Raw genomic sequence first — 21,469 nt, forward strand, 5'->3', positions numbered from 1 at the left:
ACTTCAGATACATGTCCTTACAATAATTAAATGGAAGCTCCACAACAAATCTAATTCCGCACTCAAGGCATATCATTAAATTGGAACCTAACCCAATTGCTTTCAGCCACAGTCGCTGCTGTTTTGCTAGATGCACTAGCTCAAGTGTGGTCTGCATTTCAGTTCCTTCCGTTTAATTGTTCCATATGAAAAGCAGAACAAAACATTAATCCCTGCAAGCAAGTTGTCTGTTCAATGAGCTAATTATAACAGCTTGACATACCAATGAGGTTCTGCACATTCCAGAGTGACTCATTTTTCTAATATTCACTGGAGTTTTACTGCCCGGAAAGATCTTACATGGATAAAAGTACCGTATAATATTTTGCAATACAGAACAAGGTGGGTAGAGAGGGTATTACATAGCACACAATCAGCAAGCATTCATATATTAATGCCAAAGCTTATGCATGGGAAGAAGCGTACAGAGGACATATTTGTGCTTCATGGTTTCCAAGTTGCACTGCCTACAGTTTTAATTCTCCTTGGTAAACGTGCACCAGTTGTTTTGTCTGCTCCTTCCTGCATGCTGGCATCTCATGCATGCCCCTTCCCCCACCATCCACCTATGTCTGATATTATTTCCTGTTACGGCCATTCTACTTTTCCCTTTCCTTGTCTTTCAGAAGGAAACAACAGACAAACACAAAATTGTACTATAGCTGTTCTCTCTCATTCTTCAACAGCTAGTAGGCACATAAAAGATGAAGTGTATAACTAAGATTATCCACTTAGCTGCTTTAAACTAATACCGGCATTTGGAAGATCAAGAAGAAAAAAAGAATTATAAATTTGTACCATTAAGAAAGGTATCCTGGTCTGGAATGAAAAAGGCTCCTGAGCACATGGCTGCCAAGACAAGAAGTTTAATCAACCAAAATCTGGGGAAGGAAAAAAACAAAAGCAGAGAAGTGGATTTACTTAGCTGTAAAAATCACATGCCCAAACAGAGATTGCTCAGTAGATGACCTGTGTGAGAAATACAGGGAACTCAACTCTTTCTACAATGCCTTCTTAAAAGCAAAAGAAAATCCAGACAGACAAACAACTTGCACATTCTTATCTCTATTCTGCTTGTCCACCTTAAGTCTCAGTGAGAAAGGCAGACTATAAATGAGATAAGTAAATAAATAAATACAATCCCAAATTCTAAAAAAGACTTGCCTGGCATGCAGGAAGGGATAGCACAAACAAGGTCTTGTAACAAGGGGTTTTAGATGAGAACAGATTAGGGTTGCCAGTCAGTGCTTAGCAACTGGTGGGAGGGTTGTGGAGGAAGCACAGTGTTGCAGGAGAAAAATGTTAAAACACAGCCTTATGTACTTACTGGAAGTTGATACAGGTCATGACAAGAGTATTTCTAAGAATCACTGGACCAATAACAAAGTTTGAGTTCTGTGGCACTTTTAAGACCAACAAAGTTTTATTCAAACTAGAGAGCCAGTTTGGTGTAGTGGTTACTTGCGCAGACTCTTATCTGGGAGAACCGGGCTTGATACCCCACCCCTCCACTTGCAGCTGCTGGAATGGCCTTGGGTCATCCATAGCTCTCATAGGAGTTGTTCTTGAAAGGGCAGCTTCTGTGAGAGCTCTCTCAGCCCCACCTACCTCACAGGGTGTCCTGTTGAGGGGGGAAAGGTAAAGGAAATTGTGAGAGACTCTGAGATTCAGAGTATAGGGCGGAATATAAATCCAATATCATCATCTTCTTTATTCAGGGGTTAAGCTTTCATGGCCACCCACACTTTTTCAGATACAATGAAATGGAAATTATTTCATTGTGTCTAAGGAAGTGTGTGTGGACATGAAAACTTATACCATGAATAAAACTTTGCCTTAAAGGTGCCACAGAACTCAAACTTTTTTCTGCTGCTTCAGACCAACACATCTACCTACTTGGACCAATAACACTACTGCCACTATCACACTGCAGAAGGTGCTTTACAACTACATAGTAGCACAAACAAAATATTAGTACAGTTAGCTCCTTGTATCATCAACCCTGAGCAAGCCACATTTAAAATTCACCTGGAATGTACATTTACTGCATTATTTTTACACCTCTACATACGGGATCTACCTTTACACCTTTAACTATGGGATTGTCTTTAGTATACCTTGCCCTAGGCAGTCTGCTTTTTTCCACTGTATTATTAATTCTGTACTATTACATTGTTATTATGCTATACTGTATGAATACATTGCTTTTGTTATATAACTCTTCTGAGTCTCAGTGAGAAGTATTTTTCTGGATCATGATCTAGAGAAGAGACAAGAAGCCTCAAAAAATTAATACAAACACAGGAGGAGGAGATGGGTAAAATACCATGACAAAGAGAAATGGCATTAGTGAGCACTGCTATTATTGCCTGTTCATTACTATGGATGCCTGAGGAATCTCCTCAAGAGGAAAGGACAGACCATTCTTTTGCAAACTAGACTACAGGGAAAGAGAGAGTAGGAAGTTAAGAAGGCATGAGAAACAAATATTAAGTGTGAGAAAAAGGAGCTGGCCTTCACTTTAAGCTCAGTTTTTATTTTCTGCAGTTTTTAAGAGACGCCCAATCCAGCTCACCCATTGTGGATGTATGCCCGGCAGCTCTTGCTATTGTTGATTTTGATTGTGAGCAAGAAGAAGATGAAGAAGAAGCAGGCCATTCCGAAGCACACTCGATACACTGCAGAGTAGCCCACCAGCTTCTCACAGCTGTCACCAGCCTGTATATGTTGGCATATTGTTTCATAAAAGCTAATCTGAAACACATCACAGACACATTAAAACATACAAAGCAGACTCAAAGAATGCCAGTCTGAATAATTGCTTCCAACAAGTTTAAGAGACCTGCTGATCATTGAGGGCCATACAAACAGTTGTTCCCATGTTCACTTTCAAATCCATCAACTGGGGCATGCAAAAATATCATGTTCCAAAATAAAAACTTAAGCTACAGGTTAATACTTTGAAATATTATTGGTGCTTTTTGGACAGAAGGCTTGAGCTACATCAACTCATTTATTCTGAAATTAGATCACATTTTTCTTTTTCAGAGGCAGTGATTTCCTGTGCCATTCTAAGCAAAATTACAGCTTTCTAAGCCCATTGTTTTCAGTCGACATTAAAAGGTGTAGCTCAATTTAGGATGGCATGGTTGGTCTTTCCAACAACTTGTTTATTGACAGCAAGCAGGCAAAAAAGAGCTGCAGTTGTAGGCAATTTCATGGCCTGTTTTTGTTTTGCTTACTCAAGAGCCTTTGTTAATAGCCAGCTGTAAAACAACGGTTAATAAATGTGATATAAGTTAGTGATTCTAATGTCTTAGAAAGTATGGAAACATGTAGCCACAGCCAGTGCATCCATTGGGCAGCCTTTGGCAGCTGCCTAGAGCATGGCCTTGGGGAAAGGGCACTGGTTTACAAGCTTGGGTGATGGCGGTGGCACTGTGTGAATCACACCAATGCCGGCAGAGGTCCGCCCTTACTGGGGGTGAGGGTGGGGGGAGGAGAAGTGTGCCAGGCAGGGGCAGAAAGGGGCACAGTGCCTGGGGCACCAACCTTCTGCCGGCATTCTAGCACCAGCACTAGATGTAGCACAATGGCTAAGACTTATCTATGAATCCAAAAGTCCCTGGTTCAAATCTTATCTCTGCCATTAGCTCACTATGGGACCTTAAGGTAAACCACTATCAACCTCAGTCACGGAGTAAGGTAGTTTTATATGTGCATATAAGAATTTCTGTTCTGTTTAGCATTTAGGTGTATGTATTTAGATTATTTTGTTGATTATCCAACAACATTCATAAAGTAATATTTTATGGGACTATTTTTAAAAACAATTATCACCCTTTAAAAAATTAACAAAAAAAATATATTTTCCCTCCTCCAAACTCCTCCTCCTGAAAAGCTTATTGTTCCTTATAAAATCATTACAAAAATAAAATGCCAGAAAGGAGGGAAAATTCCATCCTCCTACCCATTGGTTAAATATTTGTTTTAAGGCCATGGAAAAAGAACAGCCAGCCACACATTCTGGCCCTGATCTCCCCTCACAAGCATGCATCACCACGGAGAAAACACAACCTATGAAGCAAGCGCCTGTGACCTGAGCCTATGTCCTTGGGCTGTGCCCCATAAAGACTGGCGTTCTTGCTCTTAAACTAGAATAGTCTGTAAACGGATGCATTGGCATACAAACCTACAAATTTTTAACAAAGGCCTCTCTGTATTCTCATATACATGGATAAACTGGACTTTTACAACAGCTAGACTGAACATTAATACCTTTTCTGCCTATTAAAAGAGCCAACTCTCAAAGACTTAAAAACAAAACACCAGTTTGTACAGATGCAGAGGAAATACAGAATTACATTTTACCTCAACTGGCAGAGGATAAGCTGTAAGCAATACTTGACGTAGGGTTGCCAAATCCAATTCAAGAAATATCTGGGGATTTGGGGGTGGAGCCAGAAGACTTTGAGGGTGGAGCCAGGAGACCTTGGGGGCGGAGCCAGGAACAAGGGTGTGACAAGCATAATTGAACTCCAAGAGAGTTCTGGACATCACATTTAAAGGGACAGCACATCTTTTTAAATGTCTTCCTTCCATAGGAAATAATGAAGGATATGGGCACCTTCTTTTGGGGCTCATAGAATCGGACCCCCTGGTCCAATCATTTTGAAACTTGGGGGGTACTTTGGGGAGAGGCACTAGATACTATATTGAAATTTTGGTGCCTCTGTCTCAAAAAACAGCTCCCCCAGAGTCCCCGAAACCTCCAGATCAATTCCCCATTATACCCTAGGAGAATCGATCCCCACATAGGGAATAATGAAGTGCTCAGAAGATGTTTCCCTCCCCACCCCCCCACCCGTTTCTGGCGACTCTGAAGCAGGGGACTGGCCTCTCTACTCACGAGTTGCTGCCAGCTTCTTCACAGCAACACAGACACACTATCCCAAGAGGAAGCCTTTCAATCGGAGACTGAAGCCTCCGGAGGTGCAAAGGCACATGGTCCTTTGGGGGCGGGGCTTCCCCCTACCGGCCAGCTGACTGGGGGCGGGAAGAAGTCTGGGAAAGCGGAAGATCCCCCGCTGGGACCTGGGGATTGGCAAGCCTAACTTGACAAAACTGAAACTTATTTCTCAAGCTATTTTCTCATTTCATTTCCTCACAATTCTAGCCCACCCACTCCTTTAAGAAGTTCAGGGTGCTATACCTGGAGTGGCTTATTTCAGTCTTCTCTCCCAACACAACAACCCCGTGAAACAGATTAGACTGAAGGGGGAAAATGACTTTTCCCATGTTGGCAACCTGGCTTCAAACTTGGGTCTACCCAAATCTTTGCTTACATGGCATTTTGAAAAGACTGAAAAACCCATGAATGTAGTCCTGTCGGCTCCAGAAGGCTTTAAATTTGGTCTCTGAACCACCATGGCAAACTCCTTTAAAACTGTTTCAAAAACTGTTTGGTATATGGCACAAAGATCACATTCAAACAAAAATGTTTAAGAACTCCACTGGTCTTTGTAAGAGCAGAAAGCAAAAACTTGGAGGATATTGCATCACAATTCAAGGAACAGTATAGTTAATAATGAACTAGAACCATTTCCCAGTAAAACCCTAATAAAAAGTAATTAAAAATTTGAGATGGAAGCTTTTGAAGGAGAGACAGGATTGCAGTTTAAGCACAAAAACCATATGCACATGGAAGAGAAGGAAGGAAGAGCACAAGGCTCTTCTTGACCATCCTCCTGGGAGCTCCACATTGAGAGAGGGAGAGAAAGACTTCTCAGAGGAGACAGTCCGTGATGGGAGAGGGGGGGCTCCAGTGCCTGAACCACCCTCCTTTCAAATTCTGAGGCCATGTGGGTGTAGCCCTTACCAAAGAATATTCATATCCTGCAGGCCCTGTTGCCAGATGAACTCAACCCCAGAAGCCAAAGACCTGGCACACCAGCAATGCCCCAGATGGGAGGTGGATTCTGCAGTGCACTTTGTTGATTGTCTGCTGCTTCACTAGCACATGGGGTTGTTTGTTCAGTTAAGTGGCCCATGAATCTGCTTCACAGAAAGCACGGCCAAGACTTACCTCCACCATTGCTTGCAGGTCAGAAGATGGGAAGGCAAGAAGAAATGCAGTCTCTCACCCTGTGGTACCTTCTGGCTATGAGGGATGGGGGGCTGGCTGTTTCTCTGTCACATCAGGTCAGTCTGCCACATTAGGTCAGGCTAGGGTTGCCAGGTCCTACCTTCTCGTTGGTGGGGGTAGGTGGATGGGAGGGAATTTTCTGGGAATGGGTGGGGTGGGGCATATCACAGCACATGATGTTCCAAGCCTGATGACATCATATGAAAGTGATGCCATCACGCCAGGGACATCACACAGATGCTATCATGCCAGGGACTCTGGTATTTGGGGCAAAACTCTGTCCATAATACTAGAGTGTTGCCACATTACATCCCTGGTGTGATGGCATCACTCCAGCATGATGACATTGCGGGAAGTTGTGCCAGGTCTGGCTGGTGGGGGTGGGGCTTCTCCCACTGGCCTGTTAGCCAGCAGCGGGCAGAAGTCCATAAAATTGGAGGATCCCCTGCTCCCACCTGGGCTGTTGTGGATCAGTCTGAGTTCAGCATGACTGAAGACTTCCCAGGAGTTGAAGAGTTGCGTGCAGCCTGCTCTGAACCAGCTGAAGTTAGTGAATTAGATATGCAGGAGCCTTGAGATTCCATTGCTGCAGCTAACCTTGACCCACCCATGCCTAGCTCTGAAGTAGTTGACAATGACACACACCTGCAGGAAGGTAGTCCACCAGGCTCCCCCCCCATTAACTGAATAGCAAAGGGACAAGCAAGACTTAAAGACATGCAGAGTGCTCACTTCTTGGCTCAGCACCAGCTACCTGCTGAACTGGACTGACCCTTGACTCTGCTTTTTGGACCTGCCTGAACCTTGCTGATCAGTGACCTCAGACTGCCTTGACTCTGCTTTCCTGAACAACCCATGAGCTCTGTCTGCTGCTAAACTGGTATTTGATCTCTGGACTGGACTGTGATCTAGCTTTGTTGCCTTTGCTCTGCCTGCATTCCTGGGACATGGGGGCTAGCAACCCCAAGCCAGGTGTCATCTAGTGGGTGTGGACTGCAATGCCCGGGGGGCTATTTAAACAGCCCATGCAGGCCAGTTCGTTCTTTGCTTCTTTGCTCACTGACTTGCCCACCCACCATCCTTTGTATTTATGCTTTCTTATGATTTGCATTTTCTGTTTGATTTTGCTCTCTTTTGTCATAGCTTGGGCTGTTGGGCACTGGGGTAGACCCTTGGGGGAGAGGCTGTGCCTTCTTGCCCACCTTTCCCATTTTGGGGGCTCTCATAAAGGGCATTGTGAGTGGAGCTACTCAGCTGCATGCCCAGACAGAGGCTGCTTCTAGCACCAAGCGGCAGAGGGACTATACAGTAGCTGGAGCCCAAATTTGTCCTAGGATCTTGCCACTCCACAGTTTATTTCCCAGCAGACAGGCTTGAGGGGAGGGGTGTTTATTGGGTGACAAGTAGGTCACCCAATACTTTGGATTGTTGAACCAATGCTCCTTTGTTTGTACTCAATAAACTGTAGCAATGTTTTTACTGAACAGTTGTAGTTTTGTGTGTTTATTCTTTCCATTGCCTCACTCTTTATCCCTCCAAATGGCTGTAACAATCTTTCTTGCTACTACTAGTCAGCAAAAATTAAAAAGCAGATACTTCTGCAAATTTTCAGGTGTGTATGTGCTCACACCAACATGTTATGCAGATTCATTTATTAACAATGGTCTCCGTCTTCCTGCCTTCTGACACATGAAGAAAACTGCAGCCTTAATTTTGTGCAAACTGCACTATCTAGACTTTAGGCTGAGATCCCTCGTTCTCCCTCTGTTCTTATGGCAGCCCTTCGTATTTCTGATGCATCCATCAACACTCGTTTTCAAAATCACCAGTAATGAGTTTATTTTCCAGCTGAATGAATGGGAACAGATATTAGGAAAAGATGGAGAAGAAGGTGGAAGAAGAATGAACATTCAGTTAATCTACTGGGCTCCCTAATCAACAAAAGTACAATAATTACTCCTGGGCATACACTGATAAAGCTAAGAGGCTCTTGAATTTTTGACAGGCTATAAGCAAAGTTGTCATAATTAACAGAGAAAGTAGTAAAATCTCTGACAAAGAAACCCTATTTGAGTTGCTTGTACCCTTTCATTCAAAGCTGCCAAACACTCAAGTTTCAGAGACAGCAATCATCTTTGGCCTTCATGTAAACAATTACTCTTTGTGCTATCTCCTCCTACCGCCCAGTTTTCAAACTAAAAAAAAAATGAAACTTTTACCATTACTAAAACACACACTTCTCCTAGTCTCCAAACATTCCTGAAACAGTATTTGCATAAGAATATTTCAAGTTAAAATGTGCTGCAAATATTAGAGCAAGTATACATCTTTACAAAATGACAATATCTAGTGATTATTAATAGTATTGCTTTTTAAACATCTAAGGCCCGTATGGAGGTGTCACCCAAAACCCGTTTAGGCGGAGAGCATATTTTAGCTCAGCCGCGGAGCCTGATGGACCCGGAACGGTTCCTAACGGCTCTACGGGATACCTGGCCCGCTGGCGATTCCCTGGATGGTCTGGTAAAGTCCTGGAACGATGGGCTCTCCAGGGCCATCGAGGAGATTGCACCCAGGCACCCTCTGCGCCCCCGCCTGAAACCGTCACCTTGGTTTAACCGGGAGCTGCGGCAACAAAAGCGGGGGCTCAGACGACTAGAGAGGCAATGGCGGCGTACTCGAGACGAAGTGACCCGAACATCTTATAGAGAGAGTTTGAAGGCCTATGAGATGGCAATCAAATCCGCAAAGAGAGCATTCTTTGCAGCTAAGATTGCATCCGCAACTTCGCGCCCGGCACAATTATTCGACGTAATTAGAGGACTTACTACGCAGCCGCAAGGCAGGTTAAATTCTATTGAATTGGAAATTGGCTGTGAGGCTTTTGCGAAATTTTTTGCGGATAAAGTCGCGTCACTCCGCCCCAACCCCCCTGCCAGTTTGGAGACAGTTAGCGAATCTGAGGCCCCAAGCCTGTCTTCGGATTATACTCTGGATGGCTTTGACCCCCTCAGTCTGGAGGAAGTTGACAGGATTCTTGTATCTGCTCGCCCAACAACTTGTAAATTAGACCCATGCCCTTCCTGGCTTATTAAATCTTGCCAGGGGGATCTTAGATATCCTGTGCGGGATATCATAAATAGATCCCTAACGGAAGGGCACTTTCCAACGCCACTTAAAGAGGCTGTGGTCCGACCCCTCTTAAAAAAGCCATCTTTAGATCCGGCCCAATTGACATACTATCGGCTGGTTTCAAATTTGCCCTTCCTGGGTAAACTTATTGAGAGGGCAGTGGCGATGCAGTTACAGACCTTCCTGGATGACACTTCCGCCCTTGACCCATTTCAGTCCGGCTTTCGCCCAGGACACGGGACGGAGACAGTGTTGGTTGCCTTAGTGGATGACCTTCAACGGCATCTGGATCGGGGTGGCTCGGCGGTGCTGAGGTTGTTAGACCTGTCGGCGGCGTTCGACACGGTCGACCATCGGCTACTGACGTGCCGCCTCGCCGACGCGGGGATTCAGGGGTTGGCCTTACAGTGGCTTTCCTCTTTCCTGGAAGGTCGGGGACAAAGGGTCGCAATGGGGGGGGGCTATCCCGGAGGCGCTCACTCGACTGTGGCGTGCCCCAAGGGGCGATTCTCTCCCCGATGTTATTTAACATCTACATGCGGCCTCTTGCCCAGATTGCCCGAAGGTATGGGTTGGGGTGTCACCAGTATGCTGATGACACCCAGCTCTATCTACTGATGGATGGCCAGCCTGTCTGCACCCCGGAAAATCTTGACCAGGCACTACGGGCCGTGGCTGAGTGGCTCAGACTGAGCGGGCTGAAGCTAAATCCTACGAAGACTGAGGTCCTTTGCTTGGGTCGCCGCGGCCCGGGGAGAGGGATCCCCCTGCCGGCTTTTGATGGTGCGCCGCTGATGGCGGCGGACAGGGTCAAGAGCTTGGGGGTGCTATTGGAGCCTTCCTTAAAGATGGAGGCTCAGATAGCAGCCGCTTCCAAGTCCGCATTTTTTCATCTTAGGCGGGCAAGGCAGCTGGCCCCCTTTCTGGAGCGCGACGACCTAGCAACAGTGATACATGCTACGGTCACCTCAAGGTTGGACTACTGCAACGCCCTCTACATGGGGCTGCCCTTGTCTCGGACCCGGAAACTGCAGCTGGTGCAGAATGCCGCGGCCCGGCTGTTATTGGGTCTCCCAAAGTGGGGACACATCCAGCCGGGTCTCCGGACTCTGCACTGGCTTCCAGTGATATACCGAGTCCGGTACAAGGTGCTGGTTATTACCTTTAAAGCCCTATATGGCCTGGGACCTGCCTACCTGAAGGACCGTCTCTCCCCACATGTTCCCCAGAGAGCACTGAGGTCAGGAACACAAAATCTCCTCATTATCCCTGGGCCAAAAGAAGCCCGTCTGAAAGCCACCAGAGAAAGGGCTTTCTCCGTTATGGCCCCCGTATGGTGGAATCAGCTGCCGGAAGAGGTGAGGGCCCTGCGGGACTTGGCGCAGTTCCGCAGGGCCTGTAAGACGACCCTCTTCCGGCTAGCCTATACCTAGCCTATAGCTAGGTAACAACTTGATGTAACTGGCCAGCCATCTGTTTACAGGAAACTGAATTACTCTGTTTTTAAGGTTTTAACTGTTTAAATATTTAATTGTTTTATACTTGAAATTGTTTAAATTTTATGTTTGATTAACTGTTGGAAGCCACCCTGAGCCATTCGTGGGAAGGGCGGGATATAAATCCCGAATAAATAAAATAAATAAATAAAAGATTCAAACCTAATATAACATAGTTTCTTCTGGTAATGACCATCTAGCTATACATAACACAATCACTTTCATTCATTTTAATAATTTCTAACCAATCTGTCCCCTCCCTCCTAAAAAGATTCCAGTTACTCACATGCTCTTGCATTTCTTTTGCTACTGTTTTCGACATCATGACACAACAGATGAGTGTTACCAGGATGAAGTACAGGGCATACATAAAGCGGGTGCTGGTTGACTGCTTTATTTTGGGGCAGCATTTGCAGCAGAGGGAACATGCAGCGGTACCACAGCAACAGGCCAACTAGGGAAAAATCAGAACACAAAAAGGTCAACATCATACCATTTTCAAAATTAGTATTAACTGGAACATTACAATCAGGTTCGCCAAAGGATTTTGGTTGTCTAGAAGGATATGGACATCTGCAGGTAGGAGGGCAGCTACTGTATCAGAAAGGGGAATGGAAGGCTTTTCAAACCCCTTCCCATGAAAAATGTGGCAGTGATGAGATGTTGTTTGTGCAACAAATAGGTCACACTACCCTGTGTGCATGGAATTACTCAGGCAAAACTTTTATAGACTGTAAACAGAATTACAGTGCAATTCTGTGCAGAATTAATCCAGTATAAATCTACTGAAATCAAGGGGCTTAAACTCAAGAAATCCTGCCCAAAATTGCACTGTTCACATTCCATAATTAGGCTTCAATTAAGCAGGACCATAACACCACTGAATCACCTCTTCATCATCAATGTGCCCAGGTTCCAGAGTAGCAGTGCTTGTAGTATGGAAGAAAAGTTATATATGGTCTATAGTTATTCCAGAGTAATTTATTAATGAGAGATGAATCTCTGCAAACAACTTATTGTTATCATATACGTGCAGCAGTGGCTCTAAGGGTTCTATAGAACCACAGGGAAAGTTAAATAAAAATTAAATTAGTCATAATGATTCCACAGCCATATGCTGAGGTGTAATAAGAGAAACGCCTTGCCAGATCATCCAATCAAGGGCATCTAGTCCAGCATTTCGTCTCAGTAGTGGTCAATCCTATGCCCCTGAGAAGTTCATATGCAAGGCAGGAGGGAGATAGCCACCCCTGTTGTTTGCATCCAGCAGCTGTTAACCAGATATAATTGGAAGAAAGAACTTCCTTGGAGGAAACAGGCACTCAGTAGAGGAAACAGGATGAAAGTAGGCTTCTGAGCAGCACTTCCCTATTGTAGCATAGCGGCAATAATGAACACCTACAGTTCGTGGAAAAGCAAAACAAAAACAGAAATCAGGATTCTTTGCTAATTAAAGACACTTCTGAAGTTCTCACAGTCATAGATACAATTCCTTTCATGACGTACTAAGAAAAAAAAGCTACTGGATTAATTTTTATCTTTTCATCACAGCAGGCATCTAGAATGATTCATTTACTTAATACCAATTAACTTACTCTTTCCATTTGACAACACTCAGACAAAACTTCTAATTCCAACTGTTTCCACCAAATAAACAGAAACAGAGAAGCTTGCCCTTACTGTTCACAATCCACTAACATACAGCAACTGACTGAATGGTCCTACTGAGCCATTCTTAATTCGCCACACACTTTTGTGATGAATGAAGTAGGGAAGAGTTAGATCTCTACAAAAGAGCTCCTTGTTTAGAGACATGAATCAAGAGACCTTAAAAAACACCCCTGTTGTTAAATGCTAGCACTCAGTTGACATTCTGCCTCACTGGGAGCATAAGTTACAAGGGCTAATACAAAATTCTACAAAGAGTGTTGCTTCAAAAAACAACCATGCATTTTAATAGGCAGTACCAGAACCTATTGTCTCTTGCATATGTTACTTTCTATTAAATATGTCTATAGTCCACCTTAACAAATACCATTTAGAATACCAAACAGAACTTTTAAAAACTTTCAAGTCCTGTGCCTTCCAAATATAGCTTGAGTAAGATACCTACAATTGGAAAGAGAGTAGCAGTGAGACATACTTGAATTTCAAAAGTAAGGACGCCAGCAATGGAAACATTTTAAATGCTCCCACCTATGATTGCCCTGACCTGAATGTCCCAGGCAAGCCCTACTCATCAGATCTCAGAAGCTAAGCAGGGTCAGCCTTGGTTAGTACTTGGATGGAAGACTACCAAGGAAGACAATGGTGGCTATGCAGAGACAGGCAATGGCAAACCATCTCTGAATGTCTCTTGCCTTGAAAACCACATGAGGGTCACAATAAGTGAACTGTGACCTGATGACATTTTTGCAGAAAAAGCCCAGCAGGAACTTATTTGCATATTAAGCCACACCCCCTGATGCCAAGCCGGTCACGTTCCTGCTTTTAAAAAAAGCCCTGCTTTATATATAGATACAATGATAAAGAACATTTTGATAGTTGAAAAACTACTGTAAAGTAGTTTTAGGTTAGATCAAGATTTAAAACATAGTTCAAAGTTCTGCGCTTGAATATATTCAACACTAAGAAAAATGAGCAAGTCTATTTCTGTTTATTTTACTTTTATGGCTGACAAGAATAACCACTAAGGATGGCACTCTACATTCTCTCATTGGCTGTAAGGAGTCTTGTAAAGAGCAATTCAATGAAATTGCTGAGCAGTTGGGCTAGAACGAATAAAAGGAAGTACTTCTTCACCCAAAGGGTGATTAACATGTGGAATTCACTGCCACAGGAGGTGGCGGCGGCTACAAGCATTGCTTCAAGAGTGGAATGGATAAGCATATGGAGCAGAGGTCCATCAGTGGCTATTAGCCACAGCTTATTGTTGGAACTCTCTGTCTGGGGCAGTGATGCTCTGTATTCTGGTGCTTGGGAGGGGCACAGTGGCAGGGCTTCTAGCCCCACCGGTGGACCTCTAGATAGCACTTGGTTTTTTTGGTTTTTTGATTTTTGCCACTGTGTGACACAGAGTGTTGAACTGGATGGGCCAATGGCCTGATCCAACATGGCTTCTCTTATGTTTCATGTTTATGTTCTTGGTCAGAAGCAACACCTATATCCAAAATGAACGTGACAGCATCCATGGATTGGATTCGTGGACACCACTGCCATTTTAAAGCAATTTTAAAATGTTACAAGAGCCCAATCCTCATGGGGCCAACAGTGTATAAGGCTGCCAACCTCCAGGTGGGTAAATAAACAGTAACAAAGGGAAAAGATTGTGTATAGGCTGGTACCAAAGGATACAGAAAGTCTGGATATTTTCTGGAAGGTCCTGCCCTATGACGAAGTGTGGATGAAACGACTAATCAAGTTGACTGCTTGTTGGTCATGAATGTTCTAATGCACCCATTTGGGGCTTTGAGAAGCATATACAAAAGAACTTTGCAAATCTTTATGGAATGAGCTGACTTAAAATTTTTTTTATTCATCTTTGGTGTTCAATGAGAGATAGATATGGACTCTTTAAAAGGATTCTTTAAGAGGATACTGATATATCTTTGATTTTTACACAGAATGAATGACTGAATTAATTTTCATGAATTACAAGATTGAATGGATTCACATATTTTGAATAGAGATTTGTTATTGTGATTTGTTATATATTTGTTATTGATATTTTCTGTATCCTCTGGTACTAACGTGGGGCCTGAAAATCTCCTGCTACTGTAACTGATCTAAGGACAAAAGAGATCAGTTGCCCTGGAGAAAACAGCTGCTTTGGAGGGTGTACTCTATGACAATATATCCCACTGAAGTCCCATGTGTAACAAGCACAAGGCTGCACAGTATTATGTTCTTCACAGTTCTTGACTATTAATATATGTACTCCAGTTACAGTAATGTACACTTGTGTGTAACTTTTTTTTTAAAGGAGGGTCATCTTCCATTCAGGAAAACACAGTACATTGATCAAATATGCATATTTCCCAGGGGAATAATCACATGCATATTTCTCAGGGGAATAATCACATAATTTACAAGATGTGGGGGTGGGGAGAAAGATGAAATTTCTGCTGAAAAATGGAAATGCAAAATATGAGTTTTTCTATGTTCTGTGTTTAATTGTAACTAAATTCCTTTTCACATAAATGTTCTAACAAAAAGTGAAGACTTCATGCGAACAAGATCTAGCACAGACAATTTTTAAAACATGCAACTACTTGCAAGTGGTAAAAAACGCGGGACTTTATAACAGCTATAATAAATGTGATAACAGTTTAGTGATGAAGCTAATCAAAGAAATATTCCTGTAATGAGTCTTAGAATTCCAGAGAAAAACATAATTTGTATGCTGCCCTTCATTTGTTGTGATATACTAGAATCTTTATTAGACTTTTGCTATTAAGTTCAGCATTCAAAAACCTCACCACTTATTGAGATGAATGGATTGATGACAGTTACACAAAACTGATTCAGATCTTCTAGTTCATGGAGAAACATCAGATAAAATATCTGAATACTCAAAATACAATAGGCATTTGCTAAATTCTGCAGAAGCTTAGGGGCTTGGTCTTGAAATACTGCTACAGGAAGTTGAATCCTATGACTTTTTGCAAAGTCTTCCTTCATGCCCCCAGAAACCTGTTTAAACTGTTTCATTATACAAAAAAACCAAAAAAGGTAAAGGTAGTCCCCTGTGCAAGCATCAGTTGTTTTTGACTCTGGGGTGACATTGCTTTCACAACGTTTTCACAGCAGACTTTTTATGGTGTGGTTTGCCATTGCCTTCCCCAGTCACCTACACTTTCCCCTCAACAAGCTGGGTACTCATTTTATCGACCTTGGAAGGATGGAAAGCTGAATCAACCTGGAGCCAACTACCTGAACCAGCTTCCACTTGGATCGAACTCAGGTTGCGAGCAGAGGGCTCTGTCTGCAGTACTGCAGCTTTACCACCCTGTGCCTCGGGGCTAGTATTCATTATACAAGCAATCCAGCATAACAACTGCTCAAATTAAAGGAGTGATATGTCCTAATCAAACTAACAGCCTTGCAAAGGCTTCATGATGTAACACAGCTAGACATATTTTCGACGCAGTTATTGAAATGATGAGCATTTGGTATGCTAACAGCTCCAGCTAACAACAGTGCAAAGTCAGATGGTCTGCTGTGAATATATGAATAAATCTGTGATGTAATCCATAATTTGAACGTGGCTTTTATTACTGAACTCCCCCCACCTCTTTTTTTTTAATTTTTAAAGCTTTATTTATCAATACACGACATACAACAAACAAACATTAGTGACTAACATACAACATATTCTTACATACCCTCATACACCACCACCCTTCCACCCATCCATACAAGGAGCTTAAAAGGCTTGTCATAATACAGTTTCTATTTTCTCATAACAAATCCCATACTTTTCGCCCATACATATATTGGTTCCCATGTCTCTCTACATTTTTGCAAATTTCCATCCCTTAACCTCGTAGTCAAAGTATCCAATTCAGCAGCTTCAAATAGTTTTAATAAAAATTCTTCTCTACTAGGTATTTTGGGAGTCTTCCAATATTTCGCATATAAAATTCTAGCAATCGTAACTATATGGAGTAACAATTTTTTCGCTGTTTTGGAGATGTTTTCTTTACAGATACTCAATAAATACAACTCTGGCGAATGATGGAATCTTATTTTAAAGATTTTTTGGGTCCAGATATTAATCTGGGTCCAGTATTTTTTGGCGTGCCCACATTGCCACCATATATGATATAATAATAATATAATAATAATAATAACTTTTAATTTCTATCCCGCCCTCCCCGCCGAAGCAGGCTCAGGGCGGCTCACAACATAAAATACATTATACATCAAATAACATAAATTGCAAATAAAATCCAAGTTAAGACAAATTACAAGTTAAAATTTACAATGTACAATATAGTGCTAAAACATTCGATCTTCAATAATTCCATAAAATTCAGTAACCAAGAGCAATTTTTTAAAGGCATTTCCTAGTTTATCACTGGTTGAAGGCTAGTTTATAGAGGTGGGTCTTACAGGCCCTGCGAAATTGTTCCAAACTCCGCAGGGCCCGCACCTCCTCCGGGAGTTGATTCCACAGCAGTGGAGCAGCAATAGAGAAGGCCCTATCTCGGGTGGCCTTCAATCTGGCCTCCCTTGGCCCAGGGACGGTCAGCTGGTTTTTTCCAGCTGACCGCAATGCTCTTTGGGGCTCATATGGGGAGAGACGGTCCTTCAGGTAGGCAGGTCCTCGGCCATATAGGGCTTTAAAGGTGATAACCAGCACCTTGTAACGAACTCGGTATCCCACTGGCAGCCAGTGCAGTCCGCGCAGCCCCGGCTGTATGTGCTCCCATCTTGGGAGTCCCAGCAACAGCCTAGCCGCCGCGTTCTGCACCAGCTGCAGCCGCCGAGTTCGGCACAGGGGCAGCCCCATGTAGAGAGCGTTGCAGTAATCCAGTCTCGAGGTGACCGTAGCATGGATCACCGTTGCTAGGTCACGGCGCTCTAGGAAGGGGGCCAGCTGCTTCGCCCGTCGAAGATGAAAGAACGCGGACTTGGCAGCGGCCGCTATCTGTGCCTCCATTGATAGTGAAGGCTCCAGAAGAACCCCCAAGCTCTTGACCCTGTGTGCCGCTTTCAGCTGCACACCGTCAAAAATCGGCAAGGGGATTTCCCTTCCCAGGGCACCGCGACCCAAGCAAAGGACCTCTGTCTTTGTTGGATTCAACTTCAGCCCGCTCAGTCTGAGCCAACCTGCCACGGCTTGCAATGCTAGGTCCAGGCTTTCTGGGACGGAGTCAGGTCGGCCGTCCATTAGTAGATAGAGCTGGGTGTCATCCGCATATTGATGGCACCCGAGCCCAAACCTCCGGGCAATCTGGGCAAGGGGGCGCATGTAGATGTTAAATAACATCGGAGAGAGAACTGCCCCTTGTGGCACCCCGCACACTAGGGGGTGCCTCCGGGACAGCTCCCCCCCAATTGCCACCCTTTGTCCCCGACCATCAAGGAAGGAGGAAAGCCACTGTAGAGCCAACCCCCTTATCCCTGTGTCGGCGAGCCGGCGGGCCAGTAGCTGATGGTCGACCGTATCGAACGCGGCCGACAGGTCTAACAACATCAGCACCGCCACGCCGCCTCGATCCAGATGCCGCTGGAGGTCATCCACCAAGGCGACCAGCACTGTCTCCGTCCCATGACCCGGACGGAAGCCGGACTGGTAAGGGTCTAAGGCGGAAGTGTCATCCAAAAAGCCCTGCAACTGCGACGCTACTGCCCTCTCTATAACCTTACCTAAAAATGGTAGGTTCGAGACCGGTCGATAATTCGCCAATTCGGCCGGGTCTGCTGTACTCTTTTTTAAGAGAGGGCGGACCATAGCCTCTTTCAAAGATGTTGGGAATTGCCCTTCCAAGAGGGATCTATTTATGATATCCCGTATAGGATATCTAAGCTCCCTCTGGCAAGATTTAATTAGCCAGGAGGGGCATGGATCGAGGTCACAGGTTGTAGAGCGTGCAGTTGAGAGAATTTCGTCGACTTCCCCAAGACTGAGCGCGTCGAAGTGATCCAAGATAACTTCAGAAGACAGGCACGGAGCCCCGGGTTCTTGTTCTGCATCCAATGTGGCAGGAAAGTCCTGGCGGAGTGACAAGATTTTATCTGCAAAAAATTTCGCAAAAGCCTCACAGCCTATTTCCAATTCTCTCATATTTGGTCTGCCCTGGGGCAGATTGGTCAAATTTTCAATTATCTTAAATAATTGTGCCGGGCGCGAATTTGCAGATGCAATCCTAGCCGCAAAGTAATCTTTCTTTGCGGCTTTGACTGCCATCTCATAAGACTTCATAAACGTTCTATAGGATGTTCTTGTCGCTTCGTCACGAGTATGCCGCCACCGTCTCTCTAGTCGTCTGAGCCCCTGTTTCAGCTGGCGGAGCTCCAAGGTGTACCAAGGGGCCAGCCTGCTACGGGGGCGCAGAGGGCGCCGGGGTGCAATCTCGTTGATGGCTCTGGATAGCCTGTCATGCCAGGTCTCTACCAGGTCATCAAGGGAATTGCTAGGGGGCCAGGGGTCCCGCAGAGCCCTTTGGAACCGGTCAGGGTCCATCAGACTCCGCGGGCGAGCCAAAATAGGCTCGCCGCCCATACAGGGTTGAGGCGGCGCACCCACACGGGCCTTGAGGGCTAGGTGGTCCGACCATGGCACCGCTTCTGCTGCGATACCGTCCACCAAAATCCCGGACGCAAAGATCAAGTCCAACATGTGTCCGGCCTGATGCGTGGGGGTGGTAACAAATTGGGAGAGTCCCAGTGTCGCCATGGAAGACACCAGGTCCAGCGCCTGATTGGAGGCCGCGTCGTCTGCATGGACGTTGAAGTCACCCAAGACCATAAGCCTTGGGAACTCCAACGCCCAGCCCGCCACCGCCTCCATCAGGGCTGGTAAGGCGCTGGCTGGTGCGTTAGGCGGACGGTACACCAGCCAAATCGCCAACCCCTCCCCCACCTCCCACGCCAGACCGGCACATTCCAGGCCCTCGATCGTTGGGGCCGGGAGAGCCCTGAAGGAGTAATCCTCCCGTATGAGTAGCGCCACCCCTCCCCCCCGGCCAGTTGTCCGTGATTGGTGAAGGACCGAGTAGCCTGGGGGCGCCATCTGGGAGAGAGCCACCGTCTCTCCGTCCCGCACCCAGGTCTCGGTCACGCAAGCCAGGTCCATATCCTGCTTAAGCAGGTAATCTCTAAGGATTGAGGTCTTATTGTTTATGGACCTGGCATTACATAACACCAATGACGGAAACTGGCACCAATGACGGAAACTGGCATTCCCTCTTAGCCCCACTACCTGCCACCCTCGGGATGGGACGCAGACTGGAAGGGGCCGAGCACTGTTTTGTCTCTGCCTCCTTCCCATATAGAGTCCCCTTATTAAGCAGGTAATCTCTAAGGATTGAGGTCTTATTGTTTATGGACCTGGCATTACATAACACCAATGACGGAAACTGGCATTCCCTCTTAGCCCCACTACCTGCCACCCTCGGGATGGGACGCAGACTGGAAGGGGGCCGAGCACTGTTTTGTCTCTGCCTCCTTCCCATATAGAGTCCCCTTATATAGAGTCCCCTTATTTTTCTTGCACTTCCAACATTTATTCGAATAGTTTGGATATATTTTAGCTAATCTTTCTGGAGTGAGATACCACTGATACATCATTTTGTACAGATTCTCCTTAAAAACCGCTGATTTTGTCAGTTTTAGATTTTGTTTCCAAACTTTTTCCCATTCTACCAAATCAATATTAAAACCAAAATCTTCTAGCCATTTTATCCAACTTTCTTTCACCAATTTGTCTTGCATTTTAATTTGAAGTAACCAATTATAAATTTTTGAAATAAGTTTCTGATTACCTTGGATTATTGTATCAAAATCATTTAACTTATTGGGAAAACCTTTTTCTTTATCCTTATGGTATCTCGATTTTACTTGACATTTTAACCACCAATCCAGCTTTACAGTATCATCTAGTTTCAAATTATTTTGATTATCTAATAAAAGTTCGTAATTATACTGATTTTCCCAATCATACAAATTTGGATGCATAGTAGCCTCTACAGGTGATAACCAGAATGGAGAATAAGAATACAACATACTTTTAGTTTCCATCCACACTCTATAAATCGACTTTCTTATTTCATGTCTCAAGAAAATATTGTTTTTCGAAGGGTTATGGTACCAAATATAATTGTGCCAACCTTTTGCCAGTCCTGCTTCTTCAAGTAACAGTAATCTTTTGTTCTCCATTACTAGCCAGTCTTTTATCCAAAGCATACAACACACCTTATAATATAAGTTCCATTCAGGTAATGCAAGCCCTCCTCTTAATTTACTGTCCTGTAGGACTTTTAGTTTTATCCTTGGCTTTTTGCCCTGCCATATAAACATCGTGACCATTTTATTGAACTGTTGAAAAAATGCCCTTGGAATAATAATTGGAGCCATCTGAAATAGAAACAAGATTCTAGGTAGTACGTTCATCTTAATTGTGGCAACTCTCCACAGGAGTGAGACTTGGAGGTCTTTCCATCTATCTAGGTCGATTCGAATTTCTTTGAGTATTTTTTCATAGTTATCTCGGTATAGAGTCTTCAAATCATTTGTCACGTGAATTCCTAAATACTTTATTTTCCTTTCATATTTAAACCCAGATTTAATTTCTAATTAAGCAATTTGTTCTTTATCCATATTTTTGGTTAAAAATTTAGTTTTCTGTACATTAACTTTAAATCCAGATATTTCCCCATATTGTTTTAATCTTTCCTTCAAGTATACAATAGATGAATTAGGATCTTCCAATATGAATAATAAATCATCTGCAAAAGCCTGAATTTTAAATTCTTCATTCTTAATTTTAGTACCCCTGATTTTAGCATCCTCTTATTTTTTTCGTTAAAAATTCTAAAGTTAAAACAAAAAGTAGAGACGACAAGGGGCATCCTTGTCTAGTGCCCTGCTCTATATCAATCAAATCCATAGTACATCCATTAAACTTTATTTTCGCGTTTTGTTTTGTATA

At 44.1% G+C, this 21,469-nt stretch overlaps 1 protein-coding gene across 1 annotated transcript in view; it reads right to left on the minus strand.

Moving 5' to 3' along the window:
* The window catches only part of SERINC5 (serine incorporator 5), a 64,961-nt gene that overhangs the window by 22,832 nt on the left and 20,660 nt on the right, over nucleotides 1-21,469 (minus strand). Inside the window, exons 2-4 of the mRNA XM_060235877.1 lie at nucleotides 11,099-11,266; nucleotides 2,615-2,793; nucleotides 838-920 (exon numbers count right to left, since the gene is read on the minus strand). Of these exons, the coding sequence (XP_060091860.1) occupies nucleotides 838-920; nucleotides 2,615-2,793; nucleotides 11,099-11,266 (430 nt within the window). The remainder of the gene's footprint in view (nucleotides 1-837; nucleotides 921-2,614; nucleotides 2,794-11,098; nucleotides 11,267-21,469) is intronic.

The sequence above is a fragment of the Heteronotia binoei genome, chromosome 4 (genome assembly GCF_032191835.1).
Source record: "Heteronotia binoei isolate CCM8104 ecotype False Entrance Well chromosome 4, APGP_CSIRO_Hbin_v1, whole genome shotgun sequence".
In the NCBI taxonomy this organism is placed as follows: domain Eukaryota; kingdom Metazoa; phylum Chordata; class Lepidosauria; order Squamata; family Gekkonidae; genus Heteronotia; species Heteronotia binoei.